At 46.8% G+C, this 16,200-nt stretch overlaps 1 protein-coding gene across 3 annotated transcripts in view; it reads right to left on the bottom strand.

Moving 5' to 3' along the window:
- Positions 1-16,200, bottom strand: part of MOB3C (MOB kinase activator 3C) — a 56,354-nt gene that overhangs the window by 19,712 nt on the left and 20,442 nt on the right. The window contains exon 3 of one of the 3 annotated variants that reach the window (XM_019531374.1): positions 14,013-15,172. The exons of the other annotated variants lie outside the window; for them this stretch is intronic. Within the exon in view, the coding sequence (XP_019386919.1) occupies positions 15,150-15,172 (23 nt within the window). The 3' untranslated portion in view covers positions 14,013-15,149. Of the gene's footprint in view, positions 1-14,012; positions 15,173-16,200 lie in introns of those variants that run through there. 3 annotated transcript variants of the gene reach the window in all.

Consider the following 16,200-nt stretch of genomic DNA (forward strand, 5'->3'; position numbering starts at 1 on the left):
ACAAAATGAGCAAAAAGAAACAAAACCCAGATTATTTTCTTTGGCAAGAAATAAGGAAAATGACTATCCCCTGGGAAGTGAAGTTAGGAACATGGGACCCAAAAGGGTCTCAAAGGCTGCTAGAAATATAAGGGGAAAAAAATCACCAAATAAAACCCCCCAAACATTCAAAAAAGTCTCTGGATTGGTAATACTGAAACAGGCAGTTTTGATGCTGTAGAGGGAAACACTTCGTTTTTAAATATCAAGAGGCTGTCTTGAGTTTAGTTTCAAGCAACCTGAGTCGAACGCAAAGCACAAATTTTTCATTTCAGTCTGCCTCACTGGAAAAAGACAAACAATTTTTTCTTGCAAAGAAATCATTACTGGTAAAATTATTTTCCAGTGGAAGCATTTTTCAGCATTAAGAGGGAAAAAAAGGCCAGCCCTATTCAGACTATATCAAGTTAAGCACATGCATCAGTTTTTCCAGGATTAATCATACCTTGGATTATAATTTCTTTTGTGAAGCGACTGTCCTTTCCTTCAACAGATATACAGCACCTAGCACAAGGGATGCAAGCCCACAGGTGCTAATGCCGTACAAATACTTATTATGAATTAGGGATACAGGTTTCAGCCACGTTGGTCAACAGGAAAAAGTAGTCAGAACTCTTGGTAGAAGTAATATCTTTTATTAGACCAACTAAATAGTTGCAAAAAAAGTCTTTATTTTCAAGCTTTCCGGCTCACAACTATGTAGTTGGTCTAATAAAAGATATTGTCTCTATCAAGACTACTTTGGGCTGTAGGCCAACGTGGCTAAAACCTGTATCCCTGAAACATGCAAAAGATATTGTAATTAGCCGTTTTGAAATAAAAACGTCATAATTTTACCCAAAAAAGGAGCAAAAATTCAACAACCTGAAACCTGGAGAATACCCCCTGCTCCAGCCTTTTGTCTGAGCTGAATGTGCATACCTGCTAACCGACTTCTGTGCAACAGGGAGCCAGGAGAAGCACTCCATCAACCCTCTCTCTCATGCAATAGAAAACACCTTCCCCAAAAAGAAGCAAAATGCAACACCCCGCTTGCCATCAGACACTTTTGAGGTAAACAGACTGCTTTAACTTTTGTTTGAGCCCAATTTGCATACAATGAACCTTTCCACCCAGGGGAACCTATAACATCTTTTTATTCTCCTGTGTGATATGAACTTTGATTTCTACCTGGAAGAAATGTTACAATCCATGCATTCTCCTTCGCCTGAAGAAGGGCATGTGAGCCCAAAAGCTTGCAAATAAACCATTTTTTTTGCAACTGTTCAGTAGGTCTAATAAAAAGATCATCGCCTCTACCGAGAGTTCTGACTACTATAGTGAATCATGATTTACCAAAAAACTTTACCCAATCCATCTGTACAAGACTTCTCCATTATAGCAGTGGATTAGACCTGGCTGAAATTTTGTGAAAATATCGTTTTTGTCCCCCTTTACTCAGAGGACAGAAGTAGCCCGCCTTCACTATTCATGTGACTGACTCTGGTGCAGCAGTTGCCTCTCAGCGTCTGGCAGAAGAGCAGGAGGCCCTGATCTCAGCTTGGACCTGCCCAAGTCGACTGTACTCGTTCTCAACCTTTCCAGACTCAAGGCGCCCCTCGATAGACTGGAGGCCTCCCTTCAAAAATGCCAGCTCTTAGTTTTCACTCAAGTTTTGACTACAGAAAACTACTGGAGTCATTCTTTTGTTGCAAAGAGCTCTGAAAGGCCACAACAGAGCAGAATGGTTTTAACACTGTGCATTCCTATTTGAAATCTCGGTGAATTAGGTTTGCACACCTAACAGGGCTAACGTTGTGTGGCACCCCGGAAAGGTTCTCAAGGCACCCCAAAGTGCTGAGGCACTCAGGTTGAAAATCGCTGCAATACTGGAAGACATTAGTAATAATATTGCCTCTAGAGGGCACCAGGTGAACGCATGTAATGGCCGGTCCTGAGTCTCCTCGGTGGAGGTATGCCATATGCTCTGACAAGAGCCAAAGCAGCAATAACAAGTGTTCTGTGTACTCCCACCTCCCATATATAACATACCCACAGGGACTGCTACGACAAGAATTTGGCTGCCCTATATGCAGCCAGCAGGAAGGAAAGGCCTTTCTGTTATCTTTTCCACCGTACAATCTTGCTCAACTCAGCTGGAACGACGCGTCATCAAAACTAATCCTGGCAGAGAGATCCTGGCTTCTAGCAGCATGCTTAAGCCATGCGGCATCTTCACCCAGGCAGCCAAGGGAGCCAAAGAGCCTGGGCAGAGACCTCAGTGCAGCCAATTTACAGATGCATCCACGATTCCCTTTCCAGATCCATCCACCCCACCTTATTCCATGTAGTTGACCAATTTTGAAACATGCTTGGCACTACGCACTGACCTCCCTAACCATGCTTGCAGCCCCAGCACTTCCCGCTGGGGAATCCCACAGATGAACGCAAGTGCCCCCTCCCTGATGCTTCTCCACCTCTACATGCCATCAGGCTTCCCTGAAGCAGTCACACCAGCAGGAACCAACTTGCTTTCCACACTGGTTTTCAAATGAGCCACCTTAAGCCCCTGTTTCAAATGAATGCCTCACTGGAAACGTAGCAATGGGCAATTAAATCAATGAAGCCTCCCAGCTCAATAATCTCCAGGTGATTGTTTTAGTACAGCTAAGCAGAGGCATGTCTGCATAATGCCACAGATGAAACTTTGCTGTGCTAACGAATGGGCCCCATCACGTTACTCTATCTATGTTCCCCATTACCCAGCAGGTCTCCCTGCACCAGACAGCATGCGACTCGCTGCCTTTTACAACCGTGCCAGGGTTGAACTAGCGGTGGATTCGAGCCTTGAAGCTCCAGGGTGTGGGACCTGATGTAGGGGTGCATGCAGGAACCAGGGCTAAGTGGAGGTCATTAGAGACCAGCTAAAAAGCGTGGCTCCCTCTCTATACTAGCATAGCTGTGTGGCATTGCTTTGTCCAATCCCTTCTCCCTATGAAGTCACCTCCTCTCAAAGGCTTGGAGGAACGCTAGAAGGATCCAGTGAACTTTTTCCTGGAGGAGAAATATTTCCTTTCTGGCAGTGGATGCGAAACTAGTCGGTGGGTCTCCGCCTTGTTCCACGTAGATGAGTGACTGCAAGGCTCAGGAGAGAGGCCAAGGGGAGAGGGAGTCCTTTGCATCGAACTCCTTCTTGTGAGAGGAGGACTCGTGGCCTTTTTTATCTTAGGTTGGCATGCAGGCCTGCCCCAGTGGGACCCAACACCCTGACCGCAACCTATAGGAGCGCCCATAAATCAAATAGTAACAACTCCCACGCCGTGGGGATGTGGTGACAACGCATAACGTGTACAAGCGCCCATTGAGGCCAGCTCACCCCAATGTAAGATCATCTCCCAGGAGACCGATCTTTGCGCCTGGATCTTCCACTCACCTAGGAAAATACATGATCATTGTAAGAGAAAGCTTGTAATACAACAGCTGGATTTGGAGAGAGAGGGATGGGTTTCAGAAGGGCTTAGTTTTATGCGGCACCTGGAATTCAGGTATAAAAGCTGGGAGCCAGGCCACTAAGAACGAAGATGGGCCCCTCATTTCGAGCTCTGCAAATGAAAGATTTTTTTTTTGGTGACACATTGATCAAACTAGAACAAAACCAACCAAAGATCAGCCTTGGGTCAAACAAAACATCTCTTGGGGACAATGTTTTCCTTTATTTACTCAGTCCCCATCTATAGTGAGTGATGAGACTTGATGACCTGTCCCTCCCTGTCCCAGGTCTTCTGAACCTGTTTTAATTAACTGTAGGAATATTTTGACAAATAAATGGTGACATTTTTGGAGAAATGTCTAAATGAGTCCTTTTGGCTTCTTTAAACAAGTTCCACGTCTTTTTCCAGCTGAAATCGTTGGATAAATTTGACACAGATTTGCTGATAGTTTTGATCAACTTGAGTCTCTGTTTTTCAGCAAATAAAACATAACCAAAACACTTTCCCGATCTACTCCTAACATGTAAGAGTGGCCGCTACATATCATCTCTTTTCTACATTTCTACTGCCTCATTCAATTGCTTATTGCTAATTAAACAATACTCACTCACTTAAAAGTCCTTCACTTAAAAATACTCTGTCGCTCCTACAAGCACTTTCCTCTTCAAAACAAATCCACAAGCCTCTTCTGCCAAGAAAAGAGCAATGATTTCATTCTGAAGTTTTCTAAGACTTGATAGAGAAGTGAGTGGGGTTTTTCCCGCCATCAAGGTCCCACTTAATTCTATGAACAAGCCATGCTAGCAGTCTGGTCTGCCTTCTGAGATTGACTGCTGGGTTCTTCAGAAAAAGAAAATGGAAACATCTTCTGTATTTTTTTTTTATTATTGTAAAACCCTGCATTCACAAATGCCATTTTCCTGAAGACCAAAGTTGTATCAGTGCCACTGCTGGGCTGTCTTTTTGAGATATTCAAGATGAAAACAATAGATGCAATCTCTCCCCAAGAACATACAATTGCCACTTCTAGCTCATAAAACAAACTACAACACAAAGGACCACATTACTGGGGGACTGTCTACATGTGCACACTTAGTGCGCAGTACCTTAATTACTGTGCAGTAACCAAAAAGTACTGCGCCGTACGGACGTGCATCTACACATGCATGCCCATACTGCACAGGAACTATGGTGACTTGCGCTGACTTGGGTGTAAATTTTCTACCTGCATCATGCAGGTAGCAAATTTATGCCCAATTAGTTACTGTGCAGTAATGCACATGTAGATGCATTGCTGTGTAGCAACACTGTGTGTGGACTGACTTGGGAATAACTACTCCCAAGTCGGTCCAAAGTCTGCTTACTTGTAAATTTACTGTGCAGTAAATGCACATGTAGACACACCCGCTGCATTGCTGAAAACCAAACCAAACAAAAAGCTCATCCTGCTCATAATATATCCACCAACAGGTGTACAACCAGCGGACCAGATTCTGCTCTCCTTGATGCTGGGATAAGTCATTCCCATGGGTTTGCTGGAACCATGCTAGTTTTACGCAAGAGGAAGAGAACAGAGCTGTAAGTGTCCTTTACTAAAGAAAAGAAAAGCACTCTTCACGCTCAGCGTCTTTGCCCTTTTGCTATAATGTACATGCTTTTCTGTTAGAAAGGGATTTTTTATTACTTTCTTGGCTATTGGGTGCAGTGCACACCTGGGCTTCGAGGACTCGGGAGATGTGTGCTCTGTCCATCTCTGCCACAGGCTTCTTGACCCACCTAAGACAAGTCACTGTACAAGCCAGGGGCAATCCTGCCGTATCTATTTAGGGTACCACATTTTTGAGGCCACTGGCATATACATCTCAATATATATTAATAACACATGAAATTATTTCCAAGGTAACCAAATTGCACAGCCAGGGCCAAGCTGTCCCTGAAGACTATGGGATCCTGCAAGAGTTCAACTGAAGGCCTTGCCTATCCTATCCCCCCTACAGACCAGATTCAAAGGCCCTTGCTCCAAAGCCTTTCCACTGATTTCACCAGGCTCTGGGGCTTGGAGTCCAAGCACAAAGCTTCGGAGATTTACCTCTGTGTGAATCGCATCCGTGCTTCTGCAGGGCACCGCGGCCCCAGCAGACCCATCGCAGCCTGCAGAGCGGTGAAGTGGCGGCCAGAAATGCTCCCCTTAATAAAGAAAATCCATCACAGTAAATTACCTCTAATGAGGAGATGGTACTGATGCTTCCACTGGGAAATACACTCTGTTCTGAACAGCGCATATCCCCAAGTCCCCGGTGAACGGCTCTCGCTACCAGGAGCTCAGCATGGGGCTTTGTGTTTGTCGCCAGCTATTTATCACAGGGGCTGTTTCCCCCGTTGCTTTCCTCACAAAAACAAGTGACAAGGAAGACGTTTGAGCCTACTGGATGGGTGAGGTCTCTTTGGGGAGAGAGGGGGAGAAAAAAGCAGCCAGGAAATATGGAAAGAGCAAGTTGGATAGAAGAATCATAGAAACCTAGGAAATGAGGGTTGAAGGGACCTCAGGAGGTCACAGCTAGTCCAACCCCCTGCTTCAAGCAGGACCAGCCCCAACTCCATCATCCCAGCCAAGGTTTTGTGAAGGTCTTAAAAACCTCCAAGGATGGAGATGCCACCATCTCTCTGGGTAACCTGTTCCAGTGCTTCACCACCCTCCTCATGAGAAAGTTTTTCCTAATATCCAATCTCCACTTCCCTTGCTGCAGCCTGAGCCCATTGCTCCTTGTCCTGTCTTGAGCCCATTGCTCCTTGTCCTGTCATCTGCCCCCACTGAGACCAGCCCAGCTCCGTCCTCTTTGCAGCCCCCCTGCAGGGAGGTGAAGGCTGCTATTCAACCCCCCTCGGTCTTCTCTTCTGCAGACTAAAAGGACTGTGCTTCCCAAGGAAAGTAGTGTCAGCGGTCCCGTATCCACCTGATTTCATCGGGAGGAGCCTAGAGCAGTGGTGCTCAAACCTTTTGGTCTCACAAGCCAGACAAACAGCCCAGGCTGGGCCGTAGACCAAATCTGCAAGGCTGGCACCCAGACTGGGACCCGCATGTGCAGATACGGCCTCAAACAACCACACACCCAGATTGGGACCTGTGTCACCCTGGTCCCACACACCCAATCTGGCACCCAGAGCCACACCACCCAGCCCACAGGGCTTCCCACGGGTCTGGAGATTTGGCAGCAGGGGAGGAGGCAATTCACACTGCTATTGCTCCCCCGTTCTCCAATTTCGGGACCTGGAGGAAGTCCCACAGGCCACATGACATGGCCACAGGCCACAGGCCACAGGCCAGATCGGGCTCTTCGGCTAAGGGTTGAGTACCCCAGTATAGAGGATGAAAAAGGGGCTGTACACTAGACATGACAGCACCAGGCAGATCAGTATGACTACATTTGGCAAAAGATGCACTTACATTTTAACAAGCAACTGCCCTTCAATCTCCACTCAGGCATGTGCGTGTGCGTGTGCGTGTGCGTGTGTTCATATTTGGGTGGGCAGGAGCATGGGTGTCTTCTCCTCCTCCCGTATCTACCATCACTTGGGTCTAGCGGCCAGCTGCACGGCTGCCATTTGCATCACAGGGCTGGAGGGGACCTCACGGGTTATCTCCCTGCACAGATGCAGGGTTCCCTGTTCCTGATCCATCCCAGGCAGATGCCTCCATCCAAAGCCTTCTTGAAAACTGCCCAAGGAAGGAGATTCCCACAACTTCCCCAGACAGTTTGTTTCATGTCCCTACCATCCTTGGCAAGGAAACGTTGCTTGAAATCTGCTTTTCTCCATCTCTTAGTGCCTGGCGTACTAAAGCAGGGAGAACCTTGTTTCTCCTTTTTCTTTAGAGTCGCTTTCAAACCTCCGAACGCCGCAATCATATCTCCTCTTCATTTCCTTTTCTCCAGACTCACCCTACTGCATCCTCATATAGCTCCTGAGTGCGCTGTCATCTGCCTATTGTCTCTGAATCCTCTCCAGCTTCTCTACCTCCTTCTTTAAAGGCAGCGTCCAAAACTGCAAACAATATGCCAGCTGTGGCTCAAGCAATACCGAGTAGAGTGGTACTATCAGCTGCTGTGCCTTGCATGCAATGCTCTGATAATACAGCCGCAAACAGCATTTGATTTTTTTTTTTAAACCTGAAACAGCATTGCATTGCTAAGCATCCACCTCAAATCTGATCAGCCACATGCCACGCTAGAGAGAGACGCTGGCAGAACTCAGGTTTTGTTAGACAGATCGGTGACGTCCGGTCTTCTGGCAGCTCGCTTCAGATGAATGGGGAAGGGGAGGAGAAAACACAACAAGCGTGGAACAATTGTCTAGGGGAATGGGAAGCCATAATTCCTTCCTGACACGACTGCGACCAGGAAATGACCCGGCGCGTGGAGATTGGACTGTAGAGTCTCAGCTTCTCCCCCCTGACAATTGCACCAGAGGCAGGTTTCCACTGCAGGAAAACAGACTTCCCCATTTTGCCCATATTCAGATCTTAACACAGGCCACGGCCCAGTGTTTAAAAGCAAGGAAGCAAACAGCCCAGGTTGGGTCCACAGGATCTGTTCAGCGTGGGGGGCCGGTGAGATGAATGAAGACCTTCCTCTGGGCAGGAAGCATGGTGGAAATCTGATAAGCCATCTGTCTTCTCTTTATAAGCCACTGCAAATTTCCAAAGCCCTCAAGGCTTTTTAGCATCCTGCTGCCTCCACCCAGCTAAGTCATAACAGCCTCCAGCGCAGGGCAAGATGCTGAACTTCAAACGGTGACAAGTTACAAAGCAGCGGGCGCCAGCTTCGTATTTTCTTCCTCTCCTGGTGAAGAGTTTTGGAGTCAGATCTTCTTGAATGCACAACAACATGCTACCCCTCTCCTACCCCCAGCCACAACAAAATACCAGCTCATGTTATGCCCTGCTGCATTTAATTTTGCAGAGCTCCTTAAATATCATTCCCATGCATTTGCAATGCTTTGTCTCTTGGCTCTTGCCTAAGCTTCCCCTAAAACAATGACCAATATCTTCTTAAATACCATTGTCATGCATTTGCAGTGCTTTCTCTCGTGGCTCTTGTCTGAGCTGCCCCTAAAACAGCGACCAATATCTGACCTGACAGTGGAGCAGGACTTGTCATGGGCTTCTGCTACAACCAGGGACCTGAAGAGCTACATGAATCGCCCTCTCACTCCATCCTTCTTAGAAGAGGAGCCTTCTGGTCTGAATGCCTCGGGATAGTTTTACTAACCAGAGACACAGAGTCATTAAAGTGCCATGAATCCAGTGTCAAAAACACCAAGAAAAGCAGCAGAAAATGACTGGGGGGCAGGTGGGAGGGATCTGCAAGGAGAAATTAAAAAGAGCTAAACAGGCCAGGTCACCAGCTGGTCAAAAATCTGCATAGATCCACTGTGTTGAGTGATGCTTCAAGCCCTAGGCAAGGTAGCAGCACGTGAGTCAATCCTCTTATGTCAACCATCCATTAGAGGGGAATACACCTCCCTCTTCCCTTGTGGGGTTACACAGGGTCCCCACGAATGGTTACCCATCTTGGAGAACCCTTGAAGAGAAGCCATCGCTCCATCTCTCCTTGTTTCTTGTTCCCTTTCCCTAGCAATTACAGCAATTGCACCCCTTGAGCCAAAAGTCAGCCCATGATGGGGATGTAGAAAGCAGCTGAGGGTGCTACAGGGGTTGGCAGATGTGATTGCAGAGCTGCTGGCCATCATCTCTGAAAGCTCATGATGATTGGGAAAGGTCCTGGATGGCTGGAAAAGAGCAAATCTAGTGCCCATCTTTAAGAAAGGGAAGGAGGATCCGGGGAACTACAGACGAGTCCCTGGAGAAATCATGGAGCAGGTCCTCAAGGAATCCATTTCTAAGCATTTGGAGGAGAAGGTGATTAGGAGCAGCCAGCATGGGTTGACCAAAGGCAAGTCCTGCCTGACCAACCTGATTGCCCTCTATGATGACATGACTGTCTCTGGGGATGTAGGAAAACCCGTGGATGTGGTGGACCTTGACTTTAGCAAGGCTTCTGATACAGTCTCCCACAATGTTCTTGCAGGCAAGCTAAGGAAGTACAGGCTGGATAAATGGACTGTAAGGTGGAAAGAAGACAGGCTGGATCATCAGGCTCAGAGGGTAGTAATCAATGGCTGAATGTCTCAAGTAGAGTGTCCCAGGGGTCGGTCCTGCGACTGATTGTGTTCAATATCTTCACCTGGAAGATGGCAGAGTGCACCCGCAGCAAGTTTCCAGATGACACCAAGTTGGGAGGAGTAGTAGGTATACTGGAGGGTAGGGCTAGGATTCAGAGAGACCTCGACAAATTGGAGGATTTGGCCAAAAGAAATCTCATGAGGTTCAACAAGGACAAAGTGCAAAGTCCTGCACTTAGGATGGAGCAATCCCCTGCACCGGTACAAGCTTGGGACCAACTGGCTAAGCAGCAGCTCTGCAGAAAAGGACCTGGGGGTGACAGTGGACAATACGCTGAATATAAGCCAGCAGTGTGCCCATGCTGCCAAGAAAGCAACCGGCATCCTGGGCTGCATCGGTAGCAGCGTTGCCAGCAGATCAAGGGCAACAATTCTTCCCCTCTATTCAGCACTGGGGAGGCCACATCTGGAGTCCTGTGTCCAGTTGTGGCCCCCACTACAGAAAGGATGTGGACAAACTGGAGAGAGTCCAACAGAGGGCAATGAAAATGTTATTAAAACACACATCTTTTTCCTCAGGTAGAGATGGACAAACTGAGAGGAAGCATGGTTTTGCAGATCAAAACATGGGGCGCAAGAGACCTGGGGTCTGCCATGATGAAGGGCTTTAAGGCACTTTGCCTCTAGGCTGGAAGCTGAATCTGTTAAATTGCAAGAATGATTTTTCCCTGTCTTTGTCTATATGACAATATTAAATATTTTAGGGCTGGGGGCTGTTTCTCACTGCCCACACACTGTCTAGCCAGCACAGTCCTGTAAGCATAGCGACAATATACATATTGACAGCTGGTTGTTATAGACAGCCATAGTTTCCAGGACAAAGAAATATCATGGCTCTAAAATTCAGATTAACCCCAGTCAAGATACAGAATAAGCCTCCTGAAAGCGACCGCGAAGAAGGGACGCTGCCTGACAACTAAAATGAGACGCTCTGGTATTGCCGCAGTCCTATTCCACAGGATTCACTTTGATTAAGGGGCATAATTAAAAATAACTCCTCTCATTTAATAATGTGCCAAGGTTTCCTCCCAGCCAAGCAAGAGTATCAACAGTCAAGTTGCAGCAAGGGAAGTTGAGGGTGGATATTAGGAAAAACTCTCTCACTAGGAAGGTAGTAATATGCTGAACCAGGTTCCCCAGAGAGGCGGTGCAGTCTCCATCCTTGGAGGTTTTGAAGCCCCAGGTGGACAAATCCTTGGCTGGGCTGATGTAGTTGGGGCTGGTCCTGCTTGGAGCAGGGGGTTGGACTAGATATGGCCTCCAGAGCTTCTTTCCAACCCTCATTTCCTATTATTCTATGAATGGTCAATCAATTATAGTGGCTGCTGTCCTAAAGTTTTTGTCCTACTCCACTAATGGGACCATCTACATCTAGAAGAATCGTTCGTCCCGCCACCAAGAAGTCCTGTCCGAGGTGGAAGAGAGCATCTGCTGAATAGCGCTCAGCAGTACCGCAATACTCAAGGTTTTTAGCATGCATTAAAAACCACACTAAGGATTTAAGTTGGTTAGAATATAAATTTCCCTGGTTGGGAGATGGCCAGGAGAATGGGATGAGGAGCAATTCATAGCTGGGCACTGATTCAGCATCTCAATTTTAGCTTTGTTGAGATGCTTTGCTTGAAACCCACAGTTGGGCTTTCATGCTTAGACAATTATGTTTTCTGCACGCTACACTGATCGCCTCGAAACAGAAGGGAACCATGTGGGACAGCACAAAAAAAAGACATTAAAACAAGAAAAATCTGAAAGCACTCATAATTAAGGGAATGGCAGCCTAATATGTCTTGTATCTCTCTTGCCAGAACTACTTTGCCTATATAAGACTGGGACCAGCTAAATGAATTATTAATCAGTACCATGAAATAGTAAAACAAAGATTAAAAAAAAATCATTGATTGTTACAGAGGAAATTATTATTATATTTAAATCCTGGATTTTGTCAGCTTACTGTTAGTTGAATTGTCCCTTTTTTATAAATGTCTTCACAAAAAAACCCACTACTTATAATTAATTGTATAAGAGCAGCTGCAAACATTACTTGGTGTCAATTTTGGAAGGAGATGAAAAAAAGTTAAAAGAAAACTTTTTGCAAAAGCACCCAGCTGAGAAAACATCAACAACACGCTGCGGTCAAAGATTGCTATGATTTTTCCTTTATTATGCAAAGAAGTCTGAGATGGTTTTGCTTTTTAATATAATTGTGCTCTTTGGGAAAGTGCATTATATAAGATAGAAGCAAAATCTCCCTTTGATGCTTGCTTGACTCTTAAGAGCATAAATAAATCTCATTAGTTTCCCTGCCCAAACTTCTGGGCTTGCTATGATTTGTCAATCGCCAGAGATCCAGAAAGGTATTTGTGTGTCCAGCGCCTTCTTAAGCACCTGCATGCCCAGAGGTTTCTGGTCTCCAGCAGGAGCTGGGCACCTAAGCAGGAGTTAGTTTCCTGACCGCCTTTTTGAATGTGGCTCCCCTGGTCTACAACTAGGGTTTGAACTAGGAAAATTATTTGGGGTACCAGTGCAATTTTTTACTGAAATGATTCTCATAGTATAACCCACAGTATGAATGCAGATAGCACCTGTGCCCCAGTCTATCACTAGAGCTCGTTGCTCTTCTGCTACGGGACTAAGACTTGGCCTCCGTTTTAAAGCTGTACAATGCAGGGGAGGAAAAAGTCATACCTCTACCTCTGCAGCAATGCTAGCAAAAGAAAGACTTTATTGGACTTTACTGCCTTGACTGGGGCAGGAGGCTGGACCTGATGATCCTCAACGTCCCTTCCAGCTCTTATGTCTATGAAATCTATGAAAATCTGCCGAACAGCACTCAGCGATACCACAATGCTTGAGAATACTGCATGCATTAGAAACCACGGTAAGGATTTAAGTTGGTTAGAACTTAGCCAACTTAATAATAATACTTAATAATCATGAAATAATGCCACTTAATAATAATGAAATAATAGTAAAGTATGTACGTCTTCCAGGCCGTGCTCAAACGCATCTGGGAAAGTACATCTGACAGGCTCTCGTACAAGGCGCTGCACTGGAGAAGGCGGCCAGCCTTGCTTACGGGGTCTCCTCTCCTCAGTCCCGGCTGAATTGCTCTCCGTGTCGGGTGTGCAGGGTGAATGGGTTCACGGCGTATCGAGTCTCTTGCACCGTCGGTCAACGCGGGCGGCTGTCTCGTCTTCCTGAACCGTGCCCTGTCTATGGGCTTGTGATTTTGGGACAAATGAGGAAAGTTGAGGTTAACCTCAAGCAATGTTAGTGAATCCGAGCAACACTCGGCATTTCCAAGAACAGACTGTTTGTCAGGGATCTGTCAGCCCCTGCCAGAAAGCACAGGAAGCTGTCTGCCCTTGGAGAAGTCCACAGGACACGGCAACATCGCGTCACGAGAGAAGACAGACAACACCCACGTACAGAAGAGGGACTCGGAAACCAGGACAAACCTCCTCCAGCCAGTAAAGGGCGTAGACAAGGATCTTACAAAATCCTCATTTGATCAGAAATTAAGTGAGGATTTTGCCACATGACGATAGCGCTATGAAAGACTTACGCGATGTGTCAATGTTGTGTAAGAATCCATTATCTGGCTTCTCCCGGCTACGGAAAGCGTGAGGGAAGGGGAGAAGGAAAACCCGAATATTTTTAGCACAAAAAATTGTCGTTTAAAAAAAAAAAAAAATCAAATGAAAGTGAAAAATTTTTCCATTTCCAAACAGAAAAGGGAGGGGTGGGTGGGAAATCAGCTCTTCTCAAAAAGGTCAAAACACAGGGGAATGAATGAGGCAACTCTGAAAAGTACCTGGAACTGATGGCCAGTAACCAAGTCAGTGAGCTCCCAGTGAAGTGCAATAGTGAAGAGATCAGGATCCTTAAATGAACAAATATTGAACAAACGAATATGAAATTGAACAAATATCAATTATCACTAGGGCGGGGGTATGACCTCTCTGTGGGGTGCCAGCGTCACCATGACTGGAAGATGGTGACCCGAACCAGTGGCCGAGTCTACACGAGCAAGGACATTTGGTGTCCCAGGAACAAATAGTGACACCTTGTACCACCGCCAGTTACCCCTGGGGAACACCCAAGCCACGTGCCCTCTGGCACGCAGCAAGTTACCCCAGGCGGGGTAGGAGAGGCTGGGACAAGCACCGCGCTAGCCCCAGCAGCCTTTCCTGGGGGCCTCCCAGGGCTGCAACAGCAGCGATCCTGCTGAAGTGTGGCTCCAGCCGGCCAGGCTCTGGTTGTGAATGGCATATGCTGTTGTTCTGCTTTTTTTTGTTTTTTTGCACAGGTTTTTTTGACCCCTGGGTATCCACGGGCCAACAAACCTCCTCGAGCTGCTCTCCTGCAGCATAGAGAACAGCTGAACGTGCGGTATGTGGCACGGCGGACGTGTCTGCGGCTCCGCATACCGCACAGTTGCGCTCGTCTGGAGGTGGCCAAGAAGATTAAGAGGCAACTCGACAATAACCTTGAGGTGCCCACATGGAGAAGAGATTTCTGATCATCGACAGCTCTTTAATCCATCAGGGAGATGGAGTAATGATGTCTGGTAGTCAGAACCTGAAGTCAGATAGATTAATTCCAACTAAGCATGAGGTACAAATGCTAACCAGGAGGGTAATTATTCATTGGAGCGGTTTAGGGCCACGATGGATTCTCCACAGCTCTTGGAGTCTACATCCAAGGAGCCCGGATCTCTTTCTTGCTAACTGACCTGCTCTTGTCCAAGCAGAAGTTGCAGGACCCCAGAATGAGGAGCCTTGACTGGGATTCAGGACACAACAACACAGCAAATGCATCAATAATGTGGGCTTAATAAGTGCTCTGCTCACGATATGGCTTGAAGACACAACAGACTGATTCTGGGTTGGCTGTCACGAGGAAGACTTTCTGGACGTGAGTTCCCACTGTAGCGCCTCCACTGATGCACTGACATCTTTTTATCCAACTCAATCCCCCTCGCCACAGAACTGAAACCAAAACCAACAGAGAGACCACTTCTACCACCATGCAAAACGTGGACCCCCAGAAAGGATTCTTCCTTATGGATCAGAGATGCCATGAAATGCAAAAAAAAAAAAGGAAGACTTCACTGCCCTTCCTGATTTGAAGGAGGAGCACAGATGCCCCAGTGATGGGTGGCAGTCAACAAAAGCGCTAGATCTTGAAGTTATCAAGCAGCTTTTGATCTCAGGTTAGGATATTGGCTAAAACTTAGGCACTTTAATCTGTATTTAAGTACTCAAGAGCTCTGATCTTCCAAAAGTGTTGAGCAAAACAGTAGATCCTTACATTGTTAGCAGCTCTGGCTACTCAGAGCCTCTGTTAACCAAGCTGCTTATTTAGGAGGATGCATTACAGTACCTGTTTTGGAAAGTCTCAGTGGTGGCTCATGCAAGCACCTGTGGGCCAGCACAGGAAGAGGGCAATTAATACCTTTGTCCTATGACAACAGTCAATATCCACTCATTCCATCATCTCCTGCAGGCACCTCTGCAAAGGTGCTCTCAGTGCTACCCAACTGATAGCCAAGGTTAATGTATTTCTTTCCATCACCTGTAAGATCAGGGTGTAACTGTGTTTAGTCTGGATTTGGGTTGTGTCCCTGGGGATGAAGCTAGGAAGCCAATTATAGAAAGCTTTGCTTAAAAAACTCGCAGTTCTCTCCTTGCATCTTTGTTTTGGCTCCTAGGAATTCTGCATGCTTCCCTGCTCGGTGCAAAGACCCCAAGTTACAGCCCATGAGCAGTCCCAGGTTAGGATGAAGAGCATGTACCTCAATTGTGCTGGACCCAACACAGATGTGTTAGGAAGAAACTCCCTCTCCAGGAGGCTGGTGAAGCACTGGAACAGGCTACCCAGAGAGGTGGTGGCATCTCCGTCCTTGGAGGTGTTTAAGACCCGGGTAGACAAAACCTTGGCTGGGATGATGTAGCTGGGGCTGGTCCTGCTTGGAGCAGGGGGTTGGACTAGATGACCTCCTGAGGTCCCTTCCAAATCTCGTTTTCTATGATTCTATATGACAGCAGTGCTCTGGTACAACCATCAACCCAAGGCAGTCCTCCAATGCTATCCCACGATACTCCATGATCTTCTCATGATCTGCCTTTCCTCTTACAGCAAGAAGTGACCCAGGCTAGAAACCACTTTGCCATTTAACCTTGTCCTCTCCAGTAAGCCTCCAATCAAGTCTTTCCTTCCAAGTTCTCCAAGAAGGCCATGCAGTGTCCGACACAGCATGCCAGAACACACCTGAATGCTGTGGTAGCACAGAGTCAGGGATGCAACCACTGCCCATGTGCGCAATGTGAGTCTGCACTCACTGCACTGCATTAACTTACCTTGGGTCTGGTTATCAAGACAGACTGAGGAGCCAGCCTGTGTGTGTAACACAGACATATAGTTTCATAGTTTCATAGTAGCTAGAGTC

This window comes from Crocodylus porosus, unplaced genomic scaffold (assembly GCF_001723895.1).
Source record: "Crocodylus porosus isolate Cpor-Errol unplaced genomic scaffold, CroPor_comp1, whole genome shotgun sequence".
Taxonomy (NCBI): domain Eukaryota; kingdom Metazoa; phylum Chordata; order Crocodylia; family Crocodylidae; genus Crocodylus; species Crocodylus porosus.